This window comes from Dipodomys merriami, unplaced genomic scaffold, assembly GCF_024711535.1.
Source record: "Dipodomys merriami isolate MVZ:Mamm:240054 unplaced genomic scaffold, mDipMer1.0.p SCAF_7, whole genome shotgun sequence".
NCBI classification, from domain to species: Eukaryota; Metazoa; Chordata; class Mammalia; order Rodentia; family Heteromyidae; genus Dipodomys; species Dipodomys merriami.
The window spans coordinates 5,378,462-5,402,228 of record NW_027206290.1 but is presented as its reverse complement, the minus strand read 5'-3'; the positions used below and the strand labels follow the sequence as shown (position 1 = coordinate 5,402,228).

Sequence of the window (23,767 nt, the reverse complement as noted above, 5' to 3'; positions counted from 1 at the left end):
TAGGACTTGCTTTCTAGCTCTGCTTCAAGTCTCTAAACTTCTGATGTTTTCTCATTCATGAAATGAATGGCGATTTTATTTTTACTTCTCCATGAAGAAACAGCCTTAATTAGTATCAATTTCTACTTGAGAAAATAATTAAATCAATAGAAAGTGATTTAATTACTGACACTTTTTAAATAAAAGATATTGTTGGTCTTTGAGAATTATCATAATTACTGTTGGTGTGTCATGTTGTTTTATTCTTTTTTTATGATTCTCTTTGATAGAGGGCCAGTATTATGAAACAGATGCTGCTGCTGAAGTTGAGTTCAAAGGCAATGAGCACTGACTGGAGCCTGATCAATCAGAATGGCAAAGGCTCAATGGGAAAAAAGATCAAGAGAAGCAGGGTAGAAATTAGTGCTGTCAAGGTCATGCTCTATCTCCTTACAAGCACTGTAAGACAGTGTGGTATGCTGGGCAAGGCAGGTGGATCCCTAAACCCAATATTAAGTCTTATTCTTTCATTGCTCCTTTCTCTCACTTTCTCAGTGCCAAAATGTAAGAGAAATAAATATGTAACGTACAAGATGCAGGTCCTATTTCAGGCTAATTTTGGTTTTATTAATTGTCCTTCTAATACTATATTAATTATATATAATGACTAATAATTGTATTATTAGTCTGTACAAAAAGGAAAGGCTCAAAGAGTTGATTGCCTTGCTGGAGGCCAGTGGCTAGTAGATGATAGAGCCTGGATTCAAACCCAGAACACTTAGTATGTCTATAGCCGACATACTTTTGGTGACACTGTTCACTTTTTATCTAAGAAAATCCCAGTTTGAGTGATGCCTTTAATACGCAGTAGTGAAATATCTAGTAAGATTGGCCAAACTTGTGCTGGTCTGTGTCTGACATGTCTTCCTGCCTTCAGGACTGCCTCCTTGCCTCCTGGCTTCCTTGCTCTACTGTGTATTTAGCTCATGTCTTCCTGCAGCTGAGCTGCTCTTTGGAGGACTGTTTTGTCAGGGTACATTACTGCTAATGAACCTTTGGAAATTTCACTTTCTTCTTTGTGTTAGGCACTGGTTTAAATCACTCAACCAGAGGATTTTAAAATGATGCAGATTTTGATTGTATCAAGAACTCCTCATTAATAACACCAGTTAAATGCTTTTGATCCCCACCCTCTCCCCCCCCACCCCCTACACACATGGAATGACATTTTGTAACCAGTATTGGCTATGTTCTGAGGAATCATGTGCTGAGCTCTGGTACAAAGTCTGAATTCTTTCATCATAGGTCCTAGTCTTAACTCTCAGATATTTAAACTACTTTTATTTGGGAGACATGATTAGTTCAGAAGTTAGCAAAAATGTTCTAGGTGATGGCAGGACTTAGCAATATTGGATTTGGCTTAGGAAATTACGATAATCTACAATTAAAATTATAGAAATATAAGCAAAACCCTTTCATATATTTCTACCAATATAGGAGAATTTCCAAAGTTATATGATTTTATACACTAAATATCTTTCACCTTTTCTTATTATTTATTTATTGTTATTATTAAGTAGTTGTATAGAGGGTTTACAATTCCATAACCCAGGTTATGAATATACTGCTTTTGTAATGTCACCCCTTCCTTTGCATCCCCCATTTCCCCCTCCCCCAACCCACAAGTTACATACTACAGTTTTTATGTAGTATACATTGAATACAATTACTGCACTGTATTTATCTTTAACTATGAGTTTTCTTTTCAACTTATTATTTATCTTTAACTGTGAGTTTTCAATTTATTATTAACAGTGGTAAGACAAAGTTGGTTGAGCTCTAGCAATTTATAAAAGAATCAAAGGTTGTATACAAATTGCAAAGGTTGTATACAAGCTGTGTTTCTCAACTTTTAATATTTTCTCCCTTTTATTAACAACATAAAGCCAAGTGTTTCAAAACAATAATTCTCAAAAACGTGACACTGAAAGGAAAATGTAAACTGCAGAATTAAGTATAGCACAATCTAAGTAAAGTTTAGAAGAATTGCAAAATAATAACACATATTAGCCAATTGCCAGTGTGCATGCCTATAATCCTAGCTACTTAAAAAGTTGTCAGGAGGATTGTGGTTTGAAGCAGTCTGGGCAGAAAAGTCCTTGAGACTTCATCTCCAAAATAACAAATGCATTGTTGTATAATGCTTGATAAGAAATGTACTCACTATCTTGCCCATGTAATTGTAACCCCTCTGTATGGTATTTTCACAATAAAAAAAATAACGAACGCAAATCTGATTTGTCAATGTGGATCTAGTGGTAGAGTACCAGCTGAGCAATCACGCTGAACAAACTGGAGGCTCTGAGTTAAAAAACAAAAACAATATTGTTTTACTAGTGTAAACACATGTAGTAGTGGTATACCATGCTAAAGAATGATTAGCACTGACTTTATAATAATCACCTCTTAAAAAGAGTAGTCCAGAAATAGGTTTGGAGATGCGTACACAATTATATCTATAATGTTTTAGGTGATTAAAATGTTAACATTTATTAGAGCTAGTTACAGGTGTGTTTATTATCTTTCACTGTTTACAATTCCACATTTTAACAAAGAGATCTATTTATCTATATTCATAAATTTAGTACTGGCTCCTGAATTTCTAAGATGTTGAAAACCAAGTGTACGTGCATGCGCGCGCGCGCGCACACACACACACACACACACACACACACACACACACACACACACACACACACACACACACACACACACACACACACACACACACACACACACACTCCAGCTATAAGATGTGGTATCATGCTATGTCTGTCCAGATGTTTTTGTTTGCATGTTTGATTCTCTTATTGAAGGCACTGAGTCCCCACAGGAAACAGAATGAATTATTTTTCTTTGTAGCTTAAGGATTTGTAAGATGAAAGGTCCTTAAACATGAAATGAGATCAGTGGTAAGCTCATGATTTAAATTGTTATTTGAAAAATCGTTTGATCTGCCCCTTTCAGAAGAAAGGGGGGGGAGAACATAGTGATAGCCTTGATACAATATGATAATATATTATTTTTTTCTTAGACTCTAGATCACCATGGCAACTGGACAAAAGTTGATGAAGGCTATTCGGGTTCATGAATTCGGTGGACCAGAAGTGCTGAAACTGCAGTCGGATGTCGTTATACCAGTTCCAAAAGACCGTCAGGTGGAAATAATTACTCTACTCAGGCAATGATTACTCTGAACGTGAGACCCTACCACACCAAGTTAGTGTTCAAAGGAAGCAAACTCACAATGGTTTATAAAGACATTGAATTAGGGCAGAGTTTTACACTGTTTGTCTATAAGGCAAAATTAATGCAAATAATAGTGAATATGTATGAAAAGGAATGATTTTTGAGTATAAGAGAGATTTTGAAGTTTAGAATCAACTATGTAATGTAATAAATAGCTATGAATAAACTCCTAAGTAGTTTTGACATTTTTCTATTATAAACTTCCATAATTTTTTTTGGTACCTACTGGGAAGAGAATTTCCTTCCGCATTCATGTTCTCTCACATATGATTGAAGAGAATTTTAATTGTAGAATTTAATCACCACTACTGGTTATAGAACTATCTTTTTTCACTCAAAAGTATTTATTTTCATAACTGCACTCACTACAGCTCTCAAGTCTAATTTCTTAGCAGATCTTTACAATTTGGCTATAACCTATCTTTAAAGGTTTATTTCTTATCATTTTCTCAGTGGACTGCGTTGTAACAATATTAGAATTATATCCCATATTCCTAAGACTTTCTTATTCCTTCTGACATTGTGCACAATTTTTCTTTTACCTGAAATGTTCTTTTTAAAAAGATTTTTATTAGCATATATTAGCTGTACAAAAGGGAATTTCATTCCATATACATATACAATGAATCCCATCAAACTTGCCCTCTCTATCTCTCTCCCTCATCCCCTCTCTCCACTTTTAAACCAAGTTTAATTGTTCTATTTTCATATGTTCATATAAAGCATTTTGACAGTATGCATCCTCATTCTCTCCCATTCCTATTCATCTTTTAAGGTCTACCTCAAATACTACTTTCTCTGAAGACCTTCTTTTACTCTTAAGAAAAACCCTCAAAAAAATGTGTAAAGGGGTTTCTTTATAAGAAAGATAATCATTCTACATTAAGGGAAAATTGGGAAAATTAGCTCCCCTAGGAAATGTAATCTCAAAATCTCAGTGGTTCAACAATAGAAAATTATTTTCCAACTTATAAAGTGTTGGTGGGTTTTAACAATGACTTACGGCTTTTTTCATACTACAGCTCTACTGCGTTTGGCAGTGGACTCTAGTTCTCCATGAAAGTGCAAAGCACAGTGTGGATTGTCTGGGTTAGGTCTGCAAGTGGCTCTTTTGTCACTGCAAGGACTCCATTTCATTGGTTAGAACCCAGTGCCTTGACTATTCATAACGATGAAGGGGGCCAGGAATTACTGTTCTTTTCATGTACCTAGGAAGAGAAGTAAATAGGCCTATAAATACATAGAGATCTCTTCCTTAAAATATTTATGGTATTGTTTTCCAAAACTGTTTTAAATATAGTATGTAAGCCAAGACTCTTACCTTTTTATTTATACATTGTTTTGCAGAATTAGAATGTGAGCTCCTGGAAGATAAGAGCTTATTTGTTTTATTTTATCTATTTTCATAATCTGCAGTTATTGCATAATCCTAAGACAATGTCTACATGTGCTGTTAGAACTGAAATACATTGTCGTTGCAGGTTCTGATCAAAGTCTATGCGTGTGGGGTGAATCCAGTGGAAACCTACATTCGCTCCGGTACTTATAGTAGGAAACCGGCCTTACCCTATACCCCTGGCAGCGATGTGGCCGGGCTAATAGAATCTGTAGGAGATCATGTATCTACTTTCAAGGTATTACATGTTTAATTATTTCTATTTTGCTTTAATATGTCTTCTTAAAATATTTTAGTTTATTTTGAGGCATTCATAGGCTCCATTATATAATTTCTGCCACTTGGGGGACTCCTCTAGTCAGAAAAGAAATTACTTCTTATCCAGAGACTTTATTTTTCGGAATCACATAAAATGAATGCTGAATAATTTTTATATCTTCACAGCTCCACAGAATGAACTGTTATCCTGTTGATTTAATAGAAATGTGTAAATAAATAAAACAAATAAATATTATATCCTAACTCTCAGTAGTATACAAGCCAAGACGCTTTTTAATTCCTTTTGTAAATTTAGTTTTATAACATAAAGGGATAGTTAACTCTTTTGAAGATGAACTAAGACAAGTAAACATGAAAGGTCATTGTATAGTTTTAGACCCATGAACAGACCGAGATCAGTGAAAGTGTTATGATCAGGAGTTTTGTTTGCTTCTTGTTTTGTCATGCCAAAAGGTATAAACAGCATGGATAGTGTATGCCTAGTGTGCTCATCTTCTAGTATCTTTCCTTAGTTTCTTAACCTGCTCAACTCTGGCAGCACATTTACCAAAATTAGGCTCGAGATGGAGAAGCTTACAGTGCCCGTGTACAGGAAGAGGAAGAAGAGGACAGAGTCATACAGCTTTTCACTTCTCAGATTGTGTCGGTCTGGCTTCTGCCCCCAGAGCCCCACTGAAATGATTCTTGCTAATGTCACTAATGGCCTCTATATTGCTGGAGTTAATGGGCCCTTTTATGTCATTATCTTTCTTGACTTCTCAGTAACATTTGACACTTTCAGCCACTTAAGTTTTTTTTTTCTTAAACAAGAAAACAAACCTTTTTCTATAGTTTCAGTGGCATTTTCCTCTGTCTGCCTCTCCCTTTCCACTCTGGGCATCCTGTCTTAGCCTTCTTTTCCCTGGAGGTCATTCAAATCAGGATGCTATCCAGGACTCTTGGTCCCTTTTGAAACCTTGGGCTTTTTGTTTTCAATACCTATTATGTGATGATTTCTGCACTCCCTTTGTTTTCACGACTGAGTGTTCTGTCTTTTAAGTGTTTTCTAGGACAGTGCTGTCCAAAATATTAGTAGTCATAGACTCATTGTGGCAATTAAAATGATTGTCAAACTACCTTAAATTCACATTAAAAATCCAGTTTCTAGGCCATCCAACATGTGATGTGTTCACATGGCCCAGGCATTGCCCCTGTCCAGCTGGACAGTACAAATGTAGAATGTTTCCTTAGGCGCAGAAAGTTCTGCTGAAGAGTATTGACTGCATGGGGTTAGCCTGCAGGAGACTTTACTCAACTTATCTGAAACCGAGCCAGTCAGTTGTCACTGATGATCCATTCTGTGGTTGATTCCTGTGGCTTGAGGCTCACTCACTTGGGTCTCCCTCACTTAGCTCTCCCTGACTGTATCCAGTGTTTTCTTGTTGCATGCCCGCCGCCTGTAGCTAAGTTCAGGTTATTTTACCCACTTATCTATATCTCTCTCTTGGACACTTAACTTGTGCTCCCCTTTCTTCTTGCCCCTGAAATATTTCCTTATTCTAGGAAAAGAATCATTTTTCTAGAATGGAATTCTGATTATTTCATACTTCTATTTTGATTCTTGAGTCAGTTGCTTGCAGATGTAAGGTATTGCTGATGCACCTCCTTATGGGATAAGGTTGTCTTATGCTCTCTCCTGCTTGTGTTTTCATTCTCAGCTCCCACTCCGCCTCTTTTGTAGTTCAGTCTTTAGCAGGGAATGGACTGCTCTTCTCTGCATACCCCATAGGCTCTCATGTCTATGTGTTTGTTCATATTGGTTCTTTTGCTTGGTAGAATTAATGTTAATCTAATAAGCTTGGATTTGAGGTATATCATACTCCAGCTTTCATTGCTTTCCATTTTATCTCCTGAAACTATTGCATACATACTATAGACTACTAACTTTTTCATTGTGAATAAATGTTCATAAGCTCTTTATTCTTGCTTCTATTCCTTTGGTAACTGTTTTCTTCACCTATAATTGACATCTCAGTTTTAGTTTTCAAAATCTCCTTCTGTCATTTAAGACCTGTGTCAAATAGTTGCTTCTATGTAATTTCCTCACTTCAGAAATAATACCTTTATATTTTTGTACCTGCCCTTGATGATTCTCTGTGCTTGCCTTGCTTTTACAATAGATAGAAATAACTTCCTCTTTTTTTCTTTCCTCTCACAGTTTAGGGTGCTTAGGATTAGGGACAATGTCTTGGTACTAAATCACTTTTTAGAACTCAAACAATGCTTTCCATGCAATAAGTTTTTAGTAATGAGTTACAATGAAATTAATTCAGAATGTGTCTTGGGCTGTGAAGATGGCTCAGTGATAGAGTGCTTGCCTCGCATGTGTCTTAAGATGTAAAAGTGAGATTTATTGGAACATAGTCCTTTTTGACCATTTCTTGAAATACTGTTGGATGGAGATCCACTGTAGAATGCCTTTTCTCATTTTTTTAAATTATAAGATTGTATAATATATACTGGACAGTCTTTGCTGTTCTAAAGAACATGTATTTATTCTTCCAAGTAAGAAAATTTAGGATAGATAATTACAGTGGCATTCTAATTTCACCTAGCATACAGATAACATTGCTCATATAATGCCATCCAGGTCTTTTACAAAAGTGAAGGCCCAGCCGACTCCCTGTGACTAGTTCCTCTGAGTGAAGAAGTGAGTCCTGGCTCATCCTGTTGTTGGAATCCATACTTTTTGTTGTTGGTTCCACACTTTGTGGGGTGTATGCACGAAAAATAATGGGAATACAAGAGTGAGAAATCCATGAAAGGAATTTAGAACCTGTGTTTTATTTGTGGAAGAAACTGTACTTTGTTTCTTTCCTTAGTATCTTACACAAAATGTAAAGGTTTATAAGGACTGCCATTTCCTAACAACTTGATTAGAGGATACTATGGAACTTATTTGTACTTCCAACAGCCTTATTGGAGAGGTGAGATAATTAAAAAAGAATACTTGCCTCACATAGGCTGTTGTGATGACCACATAGGACGCTGAATGCAGAGCCTAGCTCTCAGTAGAGGCAAGTTATCATCATCATCATCATCATCATCATCATCATCATCATCATCACCATTATCATCATACCACTCAAGAGGCTCTCTGTTTTTCCATTTTCTTAATTTTTTCTTGTTTTTTTTTTTTTTTTTGTGCTGGTCCTGGGGCTTAAACTGAGGGCCTATATGATGTCTTTGAGCTTCTTTTGCTCTAGTTCTCTATCACTTGAGCTCCAATTCTGGCTTTTTGTTTATTTGTTTGTTTGTTTGTTTGTTGAATAGTTTATTGAGTCTCATAGGCTTTCCTGCCAGGGCTGGCTTTGAACGAAGATTCTCAGATCTTGTTAGTAATTAGGATTGTAGGCATGAGCTACTGGTACCCGGATTAATTTTTCTTTTCACTAATTTTATTTTTAAAAGTTCAAACTTACTTTTATGAGATCCAGTGTTTTAGAAATCAGTTTATAAATACTTATTTCTTGTCATAAAGGATACTTCATAAGGAAGTATACCCATTTGGGCAAGACTTTACAGCCCCGAAACCTTTATTATTTGATCTCTTCCCCAGAAAGGTGACAGAGTTTTCAGCACCCGCACCGTCTCCGGGGGCTACGCAGAGTATGCTGTCGCCGATGATCACACTGTTCACACGCTCCCAGAGGATCTGGACTTCAAACAAGGAGCCGCCATAGGTATCCCATACTTCACTGCCTACCGAGCTTTGCTTCACAGGTAATGACACACTCAGCAAACTTTAGAGCCAGCCTCAGAGGTGGGCAGTGCTAACTGCCTTCCTTCCTGCCATCCATCCATGCCTCTGTCTCTCATTTTGAGCTATTTCTTATTTATCGTTAAATATTTATGGAGCAGAAACTGCTAATTTGTGAGGTTTTGCTGACCACTAGGGATACAGAGCAGAACCAATATCCTCTTGATGATGCCTCCAGACTAGTGAGGGAGATAAATCCGAGTAATAATATTTATATATAATGTAGAATCTTCAGTGGTGAAATGCACTGATGTGTATAAGGGTTTATAGAATCATAAGGGATATGCCTGTGTTGATGAGATGCTGTTTCCTGGAGAAAGGTAAGACTTGGATTATTTTTAAGGCTTAATTCAAATACCCTATTGTACATTAGAATCTTCTAGGCAGAAGTTTGAAAATACAGTAGAGAGCCCTATGCCCTTAGCACCACTGGGACCAGAGAATCTATGTTTTCATCAAATCCCCTAGGCATTTAAAGAGAATCAGAAAGAACTTGCTTGAGGAAGAGCGCTTGGGAGGGGCTAGAACATTCTTAATAATAGGAATAGTGTGGCATGTGGAGAAAACAGCATGCTATCTCGGGAGAGGTATAGCAATTGTTTTTGTTGTATTGAAATTTTCAAGTCAAAGAACAGCAAAGAATAAAATTGGAGCATGGTCTCAATAAATATTAGTTATCATAATCTAATAGGGTAGGTTTCAGATTGTAGAAAGCTAGACAATAGAACATTGTTCTGTAAGGGATTGGAGGTCAGGAAGTGTTTTCTACCCATATATTTGAGACTTATTGATATTATCTATCTGCTGTGAGAAGGTTGTAATTTAGGACAGGAATGGAAATCCTATAGCAGTCTCCCTTGGACAAAATCTTACAGGCCAGAGAAAAGGATATGGAGTGAAGAGGAGAGACAACTTTAGTATAGAAAAATCATGAGCATTTAGTAATCGTTTGTAGGTCAAGAGTGAGAGAGGAATGGTGCTTAAGGGTACTTGAAGCTTTCTAGCTTGGCTAATATAGAACTGTGGCAATATAGCAATGCGATCTGCACAGAGAAACCAGCAGTCAGACTTAGCAATTAATAGGTCATCAGGGCTAGGAATGGTGGCTTATTTTTATTATCCCAAATACTTGAGAGAAAAGATCAGAGGAATCATAGTTTAGCAAATCTAATCATAATTTACGATCAACTAAACCCTGGTCAAAAGGTTTAGCAAAATCTCGTCTTAATAAGCTAGACATGGTGGTGCACACCAGTGATCGGAGAGCTCTGAGGGATGCCTTAATCAAAATTGAGAGACCCTAACTGAAAAACAGCTGAAATAAAAAGGGCTTAGGAGCAAGGGTCATTTGATAGAGTACATACAGGAACTGGAAAGCCCTAAATTTTAAAACCCAGTACCACCACAAATAAATAATGAATAATAGTCTTTGGTGACTTTAATCAGACTTGAACATGTTTCTACCTGAGAAAGCATCTAGCAGAGGGATAGGGGATAGAATGCCTGATGGAAGAAGGTCCTATGTAAACCAAAATAGAAAAGACATAGTACATAGGTAGAGAGATTGACTTTCCTCATGTCAACTAATGGAAAGATAGCTGATCCCTAAAACCTATAAGTGTAAAGATAGTATAAAGTATGGAAATGTAGGGTAGAGAGGGCAGTGCAGTGTTGATAGGACTATATGTGATTGTTTCACTTTTCCTAATTAAGTAGAGACAAAGTAGTCATTGGAGAATTAGAACTAAAGAAAGCCAAAATGTGGGATAATGGGATTTTCTTTTATAGTACTTAGGCATTTAGATAAGTTACAAAGAAGCGTGGTTTGAACATTAGTCCAGGGCTGGAGTATTGGTGTAAAAGTGTAATAGTGCAAAGAAAATGAAGGTACTGTAGTGAGAGACACTGGATGCTCTGTCATGGGGTGCTGGCTGAGTAGGGAAGGAAATGATGGGCAGAAGTAGACATGGACAGTCAGCAAGCTCTTTGAAAACCTGAAGAAGAGCTCTCAGCAGGGATTATATTTCTCAGCTGGAATCATTGCTGGTGTTACCTTAGAAGTGGAGAAGTCTGGGATTGTGATAGTAAACTTTCTTCTTGATGAATATTGAAATCTACAATAGGGATGGTATTATAGAAGAGAAGACTTTGTATTCATCTTCAAGCACTAGGAGACATCATGGGTCAAGTGGCATGGACTGGCAGGTGTTCAAGCCATGCCATGAGCATCGGGGGAATATGAATGTGTTAGTCAGCATTTCCCAGAGACAGAATTGACAGGGCTGTTACATGAAAATTGTGGAGCTTTGGCAAGTCTAAAAATTGATGGGATAAACCAGAGGGCTGGAGACTCAGGAAGATCTTCAGTTTATGCCCACAGGTATCTGCAGAGTTGCTTAGGGAGGTCAGTCTCTGTCCTGTGCAGACCTTTGCCTGATTGGAAGAGGCTCCACACACTCACTGTAATACCTTTAATCAAAAGCTATCACTTTATTTGCTAATCTCATCCAAAACCATCTTCACAGAAACATATAGAATGATGCTGAAACAAGTATGAGATGCCTCATCATGTTGTATAGGTAGCATTAGCTGTCACCCCAACTATGGAGAAAAACTGTCCTAACTGAGAACACAAGGCAGGATTTGCCACTCTTTTTTCTCTTTCATTTCTGGGTATTTATGGAAATATGTCCTTAGTGCTCAAGGGACTGTATGAAAGATTTTCTAAAATATTCATTGGGGCAACTGAGGGTGATATGTCATGCCTGTAAGCTCACCTGCTTGGGAGGTGGAGATCAAGAGGATCATGATCTGGACATCTGAGGAGGCTCTGTGACAGAGTTTGTTGTCTCCACTTTGCTGACTGAGCTAAGCTTCTTGAAATGAGAGCTTACATACCAATGCCATCTGATGTTCATCCTATTGCCCCTGGCCACAAGCAGTCCAGTTGCTGTGCTTACCTGTCCATTACTCTGGCCTACACAATAAAGACCGAGCTGTAATAAATCTACCTGAAAACGCCTTCTGTGGACATATGTAGGAAAGAACAACTCAAACCCCTCTTGACTCAACAGCTCCACTTTTACTCACAAGAATTTCAGCCTATCTTTGGTGGAATATCAATACCAAATTTCAAACTCTACTATAAAGCCATAGTAATCAAAACAGCTTGGTACTAGCATAAGAACAGACCTCAGGACCAATGGAATATAATTGAAAACCCAGAAATGAACCTACAGACCTATAGCCAACTAATCTTCGATAAGGGAGCTAAAATAATAGAATGGAAGAAAGACAGCCTCTTCAGTAAATGGTGCTGGCAAAATTGGTTAACTACTTGTAGAAAACTAAAGCTAGATCCTTGTATATCACCCTGCACCAGAATCAACTCCAAATGGATCAAAGACCTCAGAGTCAAAGCAGACACTCTGAAAACATTACAGGATGGAATAGGAGAAACCCTAGGTCTCCTTGGCTCAGGCCGAATTTTTCTTAATAGAGACCCGGAAACACAACAAATCAAAGAAAGGTTGGACAAATGGGATTGCATGAAGTTGCAGAGCTTCTGCATGGCAAAGGACATAGCTAGCAAGATCAATAGAAAGCCCACAAGCCCACGGATAGGGAGAAGATCTTCACTAGCCATACAACAGACAAGGGTCTCATCTAAAATATACTTGGAACTCAAAAAATTAAATCCCCCAACAACAAATCCTCAAAGAAACAACTGTCCAATAAATAAGTGGGCTAAAGAATTGAAGAGAAACTTCTCTGAAGAAGAAAGAAGGATGGCCAATAGACACATGAAGAAATGCTCAACCTCCCTAGCCATAAAAGAAATGCAAAATCAAAACAACATTGAGATACCACCTCACCCCAGTTAGAATGGCTATAATCAAGAACTCAAGAACAACAGATGCTGGAGGGGATGTGGACAGAAGGGAACCTTACTCCATTGTTGGTGGGAGTGTAAACTTGTTCAACCACTTTGGAAAGCAGTATGGAGGTTCCTCAAAAGACTCCCCATAGAGCTCCCCTATGACCCAGCAATCCCACTTTTGGGCATTTACCCAAATGTTTACAAACAAGACCACACTAAAGCTACCACCACAACTATGTTTATTGCAGCATTATTTACCATAGCTAAGATATGGAACCAACCCAGATGCCCCTCAGTAGATGAATGGATCAAGAAAATGTGGTATATATACACAATGGAATTCTATGCCTCCATCAGAAAGAATGACATTTCCCCATTTGTTAGGAAATGGAAAGGCTTGGAAAAAATTATATTAAGTGAAGTAAGCCAAGCCCAAAGAAACATAGGTCCCATGGTTTCCCTTATTTGCAATATCTAGTATATGTATGAGTCAAGCAGAAAAGGTCAGATAATGTGATGTTAGGAAAATGAACCCTTAGATATGTATTTAAATGTTTTTTTCTTTCATGCATTTGTTTCTAACTCATTTATAAGATTATTTCTTTGTTGCTTTGTATGTCCCTCCCCCTCAGTATAACCCCTGCTTTCACTATATTTGATGTCGGTATAATTTGTGGAGGAGATGGGGAAAAACAAGTCATTTAAGGATATAGGTGGACCCATTGCAAGAATGAGAAGTACAAGTTGCCATGTCGAAAATGAACTTTACAACTTTGGTGCGGGGGGGGGAGAATTGGGGGGGGAGCGGGGGGGGGGAGGAGGCTGAGAAGGGATGTGAAGGGTAAACAAAGGAGGAGGCTGCAATGCTTGTTAAGAAATGTACTCATTATCTTGCCCATGTAATTGTAACCCCTCTGTACAGTATGTTCACAAAAAATAAAAATTAAAATAAAATAAAGGAAAAAAAAGAATTTCAGCCTATCTGATTCAGCATCGTGCTTCTAATTCTGGCACTCAGCAACCCCCAATTTAAAAAAAGTGAACCCACATTTTCTTTGACCTGTGGCTCTGAAGATGGATCATTTGACCCTGTGGAGTTCAGCGAATACTTTGGGCTACGTGACAGGATATATTTGCTCTTTGGATAAGTGTTAGCTAGATTAAAGTTAGAAATTCCTTAGAGATAACAAAACACCTGACCCTAACTAGCTCCGAAGCATGAAATGATGGAATCTCTCCCTTCTTTTGCAGTGCCCGTGGGAAAGCTGGAGAAAGTGTTCTGGTTCATGGGGCAAGTGGAGGAGTAAGTCATCTTTTTTAGAGTGATATTTATATAAGCTGAGTGTGGACTTACTGTTTTCACATTATAATCTTTTTAAAGGTATAATCATGTGGTCTTTTTTCCTTTTATATAGTGAAGGTTTTATAAAAAATTATATCTTCTCAAAGATTGTTCCTTTGTCATTACTGGAGCATTTCTTGTTAATAAATCAACAGAGCACCACATCAAAAATGTATGTAGTAGAGTTTTCCATCTAGATTGGGTGTGGACACCAAGATACACTGGCCTTATGTTTGCCTTCCAGTAACATATGCTATCAGAACATTTGTTTAGAATTTTAAACAGCTCTAAAGGTTAATATCAATTCCGTATTCTCTTAGATAAGGAAATAAGGCTCATTAAAGCTTTACCTGACTTGTCCCAGATAGCACCACACAGCCACACTGTGAGTTCTCAGTCCCTTCTATCTTCCCTCCACTGTGTGCCTGCTGAGCTTTGATGACATTCGCAGAGTGCACAGTGTACAGCTGTATCCTTAACACCACAACCCATAGCTCAAAATGCTAATGTGCAGGGAGAGGACTCAGAACTTATCAAATAAGCCCTTCATGGAAATCACCCAGCACAGGGCTGTCAGAAACCTCTTCAAGAACCAGCTGCCAAACTGCCTTTGAGGAGCTTAGAGAAAAAGTTAAGAGCTCAGAGGATGGAATTTAACAAGAAATGCACATGACCTCCATCCTGCATGTAGAAGCTTTAGAAATTTTGGGGATGAGATTTTTTGCTTTAAATAAAAATAAATAAAAGGCTTAGGATGAGATGGCTCACCTTAAGCAAGCTGTTATCCCCTTTAAAAGTACTGTGTATTCTTGGGAGGAGGTGTAACGAGATGACTTATTGTATACCATTTTATGCCTGGGCTGAGGACAGTGGTATACTGATAATATGCACCTACCCTTAAAAATGGCCGAATTATTGAAAAAACTCAGGCCATTTTGTCTTCTTGTTTTGAATCATGAGATTTCATATCTTCCTGTATACCTTACAGAGATCAATTCTGAAGGATTTCACTGAGCCAGACTATTTACTAAAGCACCAAGATGGTCCCAATGGGGCTTGAGAAAATATGAAAGATCAACCCTGTTAAAAATCTTCCATTGTTGAGCTTTCATAGAAGAGGTTATTTTGGGGTTAAGTTAAATTTAACCCTAAATCACTGAAGGTCTGTCAAGAAACGTGTATTTATTTAACTTGTCTTGCTTTCTGAAAGCTAGCATGTATTCTATATATAAGAGAAATATTTTGGTCAGACAAAGAAGAATTTAAAGAAAATCTTTTTATTTCCTATGCCCTCTTGTAGCCAGTTGTTTCACCATGATTGTTTTTCTGCTTTTAAAGTTAAAATCCTCAGTGTTCTCAGAGCTGGCTGAGTTTGTTAAATCCCTGGCTGGCAGGGATAGGCTGGCGACTGGTGAGTGAAGCGCTTCTGATCCCCCTTGCCCTATCAGAGGGAAACAGTGCTGAGCTTTTTTGCCTTGCATCTGTTCGTGCTCTCTGTCCTCATTTAATTCAAATTCCTGTGGGATTATGTCTTACATTTAAAATGCTGTGGACTTAGGAACACAGCTATAGTTTCATCGTGTTGATAGGGAGTGCCCTGTGTTACTGTTAGTAAAGTAAGAAGCAGAAAAACAATTTACACAAACTGGTACATCATCTATTGAAAGAACATCCCTAGTTTTATTGTTGACAACAACAGAATAAATAGTACCTTTTCAAAAGCTATTGAGTAACTCTTTGTAAACCTGAGCACACAGAAATGTATTTGCATTGAATCTTTGGTTAAAAAAGAGAGCTGTATTTTTTATTGGAAGAGTAGCCAGAGTTGGTTTTGCTGACTCCATAATGTTTTGTATCTCACTGAAATGGTTTTTTTTTGTTCCTTTATCCGAGGCTCCGTTCCATGTATTATCTGTTTCTTTGTTTCTGCTGGATCTGACAAATCTCTGCCATATTTAGAACTCAGGTCAGGCTCATCAAATTCCATGGGCCTCATAATTTCTAATGTCTATTTCAGGCCTGGGAGTCTGTGATGGCTGCCATTTCAGGAGTTTCTCTCATCATTTTTTAATCTTAATTATTTTCTGTTTTGCCCCATCCCATCCTACTAGATCAGTAGTTATCAATAAGGTGTGGGTGGTTTCACGTCTTCTCTTTTTCTCCATAAGGACGTTTGTCAATATCTATAGACACTCTTCATTGACACTGGAAGGAAGAGGAGTCTGGCATCAAGTGAACAGAAACCAGAATAGTTCAGGATAGTTCTCCACAGCACAGTTGCCTGGCCCAAAAATGTTAAAAGTGCTCTCTCAAAATGTTACTAATTTGACATATAATCAAACACATCTCCAAGTACTGCTACTTAAATAATCGTGGTTTACCTATATTCTATTTTCTTAAATTAACTACCCTCCTTTGTATTTTTACAGCATCTATGCAGCCTTGGCTGGCCTCAAACTCACTATCCTTCTTCTGCCTTCTAAATTCTGGGTTTATAAATATTCACCACCCAGCTTTCCTTCTCTTTTGTACTAAGCACATTTGTGGAGTATTCTAGCAATTCCACCTAATTCTGTGGCTTTAAATACCTAGAACATGATGAATCTCAAACTTACATCTCCAACTATCCTTATCCATCTGATTATAGAACATCACTTTGGTGAGTGTTGTGCAACTCAGCATAGTGAATTCTAAGTAGATTCTTCATGCTTTTAGTAAGTTAATACTCTCAGTTAGTGGGACTAATCAGTCTGACCAACAACCCTAGAGTGGCTTTTCTCTCCACCTTTCACTTTACTATATGAGGAAGTCATCTCAGTTTACCTCAACTGTACCTGAATTTATTATTATTTCCACTATCAACCAGCTTAGTCCAAGCTTTATATCTTATCTAGACTTATTCGATGGATTTCATCTTTCCATGTTCTTCATTGGGTATGCTTTGAGTGATCTTTAGTGATGACTAAATTGATCATATACTCCCTTGCTTAGAGCTATCCAATGATCCTGTGATAGTCACTTTATAGTCCATTGATCACTACCAAACTCCTGTGTCACTCAGCCTCTCTAGACTCATCATCATTCTTAACAGCATCCATCCCTGATCCATGCTAACCTACTCTTCTGCCCTTTGAACAACCTCAGCACATTCTCAGTTGACCAGTTAGCCATGGCCATGCACCTTGTCAGCCCCCAGATGGCTGTCCGGTGTTATTTTGGCTGCTGCTCACTTTCTCAGGTTTTGTTTCTTCATAGTGGCCATTCCTGATGACATAAGCTGTGGCTCTTTTAATCTCGTTTTAAGCCAACAGCCAGTTTGGTCTTTTTCCTGACACTATTTTTGGAATTTATTTTATACATTTGTTAGTATATGCAGTGACTGTCTAACCCTGTACTTTGAATGTAATCTTCTTGAATTAAATACCGTGCCTAGCACATACCAGTCATTTGAAAAATGCAGCATATGGATAATTTTATTATCTAGAACATGTACCTGTGTCTTTATTTAAGTAGTAGAGGTCTTTGTTTTTGAGTATGAAGTATTCAATTTGTGGAACCATAAAGTTAATGAGCCTGTTCAGGTTGTATAACGCTTACACCTTTTACACAAAGCAGATGCTAAGCAACCATTTTTGTGCAGTGGTTAAAATTCAAGTTCTGGCTAAAGGTATAGTTCAAATGGTAAACTATGTCTTCTTGGGAAGTCCTGAGTTTAATCCTGAATATAGCCAACGAATAAACCAGCAAACAAAAAAACTCAGGTCCTGTAGTCTGATTTGCTCTGGCTCCTGTTTCTCTATCTGCATATGACTTAAGCAAAGTACTATATTTTAAAGCTTAACTCTCTCTGTAGAATGGAAGGAGACATAATATATAAGTCATAGGATTATTGTGAAGTCAAAATAAGCAATGTGTGGGAAGTCTTATTATTATACAATAAAAGTTATTTTCCCTACTTATTCGTTTATACCTTAAGTTTCTTAAGAATCTGAAAATTGCTCTGTATATGTAATAAATATTTGCAAGCTATGGAGAATGTATATAACTGGTGGTTTATATTTTATTTTGCAGGTTGGATTAGCAACATGCCAAATTGCTAGAGCTTACGGCTTAACGGTTCTGGGCACAGCTGGTACTGAGGAGGGACAAAAGATTGTCTTGGAAAATGGAGCCCATGAGGTGTTTAATCACAGAGAACTTCATTATATTGATAAAATCCAGGTAAAATTGTGTATAATTTTTAAAAGTGAAATATTATTAGAGCCTCACTTGGTGTTTTATAAATCCTTTTGCCAGCTACTCTCTCAAGGTTATTTGCTTGTTTGGTATTCCTGTATGTATTTTTATGTCTGTTATGTGTTTTATAGTTTTAATTGACTTAAAAAGCAGATCTACATTACCATTTTTATATCATGCATGTGTATAAAATAAAATGAAATCTCTCTAAATTGGTGATGTTTAATGCACAGCCTAGTATTTATAACTCCTGCTCCGAGTTATCCATAGAGACTGAGATGCCACCTCAAACTAGATCTGTCTAGCAAGGGAATGAGGTTTTTAAGGAAGAACAGTCCAGTGTGGTGATAGCATTTAGTGAGGTTTTGTTGCATATGACAGAGTTCAGAGTCATTCATTATTTTGCAGCTCTGAGTATGAAACTCAGGACCAAGAGCATACTAGGCAAATACTTTACCACTGAGCAAACCCTGATGCAAACAGATTCTGAAGTTCTCCTATTTTATTTTCCTCGCAGTTTACTAAATAGTAATCCTCAAACCACTTCCTCATGTTGAGAAGCGTTAGAATTTCTTAGGTACTGAGTATTGAATGGACTAAGTCATTACAAACTAAAGAAAACTGTAAGGAAGAGTTTATTGCCACAAAATCACCTTACAAAAACACTAATGTGTCCAGATAAGCTAGAATATAGCTCTTAACCCTGATATTTTTCTCTAAGAATATTTACAAATAGGAGTAAAGCCTTGGTTATTTTATGAATATGTTTGTTACTTAGCAGCAATCTGACTTTAAGACATGAGGCCTTATGCGTTTTATCTTGTCTACTGATTTCTTCTGTTCAGGTCGCTACTTCTCCCATCTCAAAGAGCATCATTCTTCTAACTTATCCTCCCATTCCTTTTTTCTTCCCCTTTACCACCACACTTTAAAAAAAGGAGTACTTACTGCTTTTTTATCCTCTTATTCTTCATTACAATTTGGCTTACATTCCAACTACTCAGCTTCTCGGGGGTCAGTGAGGAGCTCCTCCTTTGCTCCTTTCTGTCTGTCTCTGTCTTTATCCTGCTTTCTTCTCCATGAGCATACTATTCTAAACTTTTCTTCCTGAAGCTGCTGCTTTTCTCACTTCACTGACTGTACTTGTAGTCCCCTTCCTTCTCATCTGGCTTACATATTAACATTTTCTGAGCTTTTCCCCCTTCTTCTTGTCTTCTACATACTGGACTTATATCACAATTGTTTCTATTCCCTCTGGTGCTTCAAGCATTGCACATATGCTATTGATTTTCTAAACTATCTTTGGCCCAAGATCCATTCTTTCATGCCTTGAGCCTGCTAGACATTGCCATTCATCTGTTCACCCAAGACAGAGCCTCTCATTTACATACATACCTTTAAAAAAATTAACTTTTTCATTTGGAGGGCCAGTGATGGGATTTGAACTCAGGACCTCACATTTCTTAAACAGGTGAGACATCCCCCCCTCCAGTCCTTTTCTGTCTTTATTTTTCAGGTAGTGATTTACATTCTTGCCCCAGGCCACTGTTGAACTACAGTCCTCGTACCTGTGCCTCTAAATAGCTGGAAATACCGTTGAAACTACCAAACTTGGCTTGTTAGTTAAGGTGGGAAATTGCTAAGTTTGGCTGACCTTGAACACCATCCTGCTAATCTATTCCTTCTTAGTAGCAAGTGTTAGACATGCACCATCACACCCATGTCTTTCCCACTCAACAAGTTGTCATTTCATTCCATCAGTTTCATTTCTGATAGACCTTTCATTTTCTCTTCCATTCATTTATTGCTTAGTTTAGATCTCAGCTTTTCCAGGATTGCCTACTATTCACAACTAAGCTAATCTTTTCTTTGTCATCTCTACCCCTAGCGTTATTAGTCTCTCTTTAAAAATATCTAGAAGTAACTAAAATAGAAGCTCTATGAAGAGAGGAAATTTTGATTCTTTTGTTTGGGTCTGCACTTACAGTACCTCAATCAGGCTCTGACGCATTAGTGAGCTTGAAAAAGTTTAAGTTCCTTAACATGACATTCAGTGTGTTTTCATAGCCTTTTCCAATTTACAGTCCCCTATAGTTTGGATAAGCATTTCTGCTGGCCCATGTGTGCAAGGCTTGGGCTCCTAGCCCATGATGCTATGATTGGAAGGTAATGGAACCTTTCTGAGGTAGAACTGAATTGAAAGGCTTCCGTTATATGGAGTATGCACTTGAATGTGATGTTGTGACCTTGGACCATCCTCCTGCGTTGTCATTGCTTCCTAGCCTTCATGAGATGAGCAGCATGAACCAACATGCACAGCTTCCCATGATATACCTACTGCCTTGCTATAGCAATGGGGGCTACTGACTGTGCAGTGAAATCTCCACAACTGTGAGCCCAAATAACCTTTTTCTCTTATAAAGTGGTGATTGTATGTGTTTTTGTTAAAGTAGCAGAAAGTTAACACACTTCTCTCTGCTGCTTATCCTTGCCCATACATATCCTAGCTTTTCTTATGAGTTTGCTTTTCATTCTTGTATTGAGACTTACTGTTTACCATATCTACCTTCCCCTTCTTGTCTACTTCTATTTTTCTGAGGAAACTTTTTTTTCTCTCAAGGCCCATGTCTTTGACTCTGTGGAGCCTTCTCTACCCACTGAAGGCAATCCAACTTTAAATGGTTTCTTGTATAGCCTCTGACTTATTTCTGCTACCATAGCACATAATCCATATATTAGAGTTATGAGTATGATGTTCTCTGTCTTAACTCCTAGCTTTGTTTTGAGGCTGATATTCCATTCTTTTTTTTTTTTTTTTTTTTGTCGGTCATAGGGCTTAAACTCTGGGCCTGGGCGCTGTTCCTCAGCTCTTCAGCTCAAGGCGAGTGCTCTACCGCTTGAGCCACAGCACCACTTCTGGTTTTCTAGTGGTTTGTTGGAGATAAGAGTCTCACAGACTTTCCTGCCTGGAGATGGCTTTTAACAGAGATCCTCAGATCTCAGCCTCCTGAGCAGGCGTGAGCCACCAGCACCCTGTGATATTTCCATTCTTTGTACTCTGTGATAATGTCTGGCATAGACACTTTTGTTTGTCTGTTTTTGTAAAGTAAAATAATGAAATGTAGATATATATTAGCTTTTATAAGAGACAGTTTTGGATATTGGAAAACAATATTAGAGTGCCCAAAAGAAAAGTTAGTGTATGAAGCACAGTGTAAAGTATTTAGAATAAAACAATGTGAGTAGGCATCCTTCAACACTAGATCCCAGTGTCTTTATATCTCTTCCTCCTTTTAAATAAAAATGACAATCCCCAGGGGATTTAGATTTTCTTTAATTGATAGCTCATATCTCTGTAAAAGTTCATTTAGAAGTTAGGAATTTTCACCTAAGGAAAAAGTAGTTTATACTCAAACTGAGTCTAGCATCTGAAAATTTCTGTTAAGTTTTATGTCATTATGGCAGTTTATCAAGTATATGTAAACCTTTATCATCTTAGCTATTGTGGCTGTTACTCTGGAATTACATCATATTATATCATTAGATCATTTTAAAATTTGCAGTGTCTTAAAAATGTAGCATTTTTATATCATTTGACACACATTTCTGTAAAACATAGTACTGTAGTAGCTATTCACAGATTTGCGATTTCTCATCTTGTACATTGTTTTGTATTTTACAGAAATCTCTTGGTGGAAAAGGCGTTGATGTGATTATTGAAATGTTAGCTAATGTAAATCTTAGTAATGACTTGAAACTTCTGTCTTCTGGAGGACGAGTAATAGTAAGTGTTTTTCTTTACCACTTGGAAGTTTTGCCACAGTTACATACTATTTTGAAATAATCTTTAACTGTAGACATGTTTTCATAACAGATTGTTGGCAGCAGAGGCCCTATTGAAATAAACCCACGGGACATCATGGCAAAGGAGTCTAGTATAATTGGAGTTTCTCTCTTTTCATCCACCAAGGTAAAAAAAGATAGACAGACAGACAGATGGATAGATCGGTAGATATATAGATTTTGATAACTTAAACATTGGTACAATTTACCTAGTCTGGCAGACTGATAGCTGTTCAGGTTAGTTAGCTCACTACAGGAGCAGATAAAAACTAGAGGGACAGTAAGAAGGACAGCATAATTTATTATCTATGTTCAGGACATTTTGAGAAAGGAAATACTAGTAGTCGTTATTTCAAGACAATTAGAATTTTGCAAATACCACTGACCCACACAAACTGAGCGTATGGTTACCCTTCTCATAAGGACTCTTTTCTATAGTTAGTACAAGGTAGCAAAAAACACATACTTTTAAGAGTCTCTGTATGGTGCTACTCTTAGATATAGAAGGTTTTTTGATGTTTCTAAAAATTTAGTCATCTACTCGAGTACAAAAAAAAAGTATTTTGTTTTTTCTTTCCTCAGGAAGAATTTCGGCACTATGCAAAAGCCCTTCAAGATGGAATAAAAGCTGGTTGGTTGAAACCTGTAATAGGATCCCAGTATCCCTTGGAGAAGGTGGCTCAGGCCCATGAAAATATCATTCACGGCAGTGGGACTCTTGGGAAAATGATCCTTCTCTTGCGATGATTAATGCTGTCACAGACTTTCTGAGTAATTAGGAGGGTTTTTTTTCCCCTCAGTATTATAAATACTGCCTTTAATTAACATTCATTTGATTCTGTAAATTTCATACATTTAAAAAAAACAAGGTTTCTCTGTAGGTAGCGGAGACAAAGCAGTAAAATTTATTTCATAGCTGACAACATTTTCATGCCTTATCTCTCACTCAGGTCCAGGGGTCTTCAAAGGAGGAAGTGGCATGGTAATGGCCATGTGGCTTTGGGCTGCATCTCAGAAATTCTAACTTAACTAATTCTGAACCTTTGACTAAAATGTGGTAATTCAAAATTAGACTGTTAGATTTCTGAGCTTACTTTATTTATGAGTCACTAATCAACAAGACAGCCCAGAACTGTCTGATTCAAGAGTTTTTGGACTGAAAAAGCGAACAAGCACACAAACAAAGTCCTTTTATGAATAACTAATCTCATCTAAATCCATAAATCTCATGTAAGGACAGAAATAAACAATATCCAAAGAAAATTGTTAGCTTTCCTAATACTTCCCAAATACTAGAATATTCTCTGCATTACTGATTGATCATGTGTGCTATAAGGGCAACCTTATCTTTACCTTGTGATTCAGACAGATAATTCTTGATTGATTTGATTTCCAGAATACATTTATAATTACCTATTTGGGTGAAACTTAAATTACTTAAACTAATGAGCTTATAAACCTAGCATACTGAGAAGAGTCTGAATTTGTTTTTATAACATGATAATCTATCATAAAGCCTATAGAAAATGAAATCTTGTGTTTGACTTATCTGTCTTTGTCATTTCTACCTTCCATCACTGCTGCCCAGTTCCTAATGGCTACTTGCTAATGGTGTTCCCTGTAGGAAGCTATGTAAAAGGGTAACCTTTTAGACATCTTAGCACCAACAGTATGTCAAGTAAATTTGTTTCTTTTTGAGATGGA

At 37.4% G+C, this 23,767-nt stretch overlaps 1 protein-coding gene across 1 annotated transcript in view; it reads left to right on the top strand.

Moving 5' to 3' along the window:
* Cryz (crystallin zeta) overlaps positions 1-23,767 on the top strand; it is a 26,674-nt gene extending 2,907 nt beyond the window's left edge. Inside the window, exons 2-9 of the mRNA XM_070007299.1 lie at positions 3,074-3,197; positions 4,770-4,922; positions 8,562-8,725; positions 13,894-13,945; positions 18,056-18,205; positions 21,903-22,004; positions 22,095-22,190; positions 22,646-23,767. Of these exons, the coding sequence (XP_069863400.1) occupies positions 3,087-3,197; positions 4,770-4,922; positions 8,562-8,725; positions 13,894-13,945; positions 18,056-18,205; positions 21,903-22,004; positions 22,095-22,190; positions 22,646-22,810 (993 nt within the window). The 5' untranslated portion in view covers positions 3,074-3,086 and the 3' untranslated portion in view covers positions 22,811-23,767. The remainder of the gene's footprint in view (positions 1-3,073; positions 3,198-4,769; positions 4,923-8,561; positions 8,726-13,893; positions 13,946-18,055; positions 18,206-21,902; positions 22,005-22,094; positions 22,191-22,645) is intronic.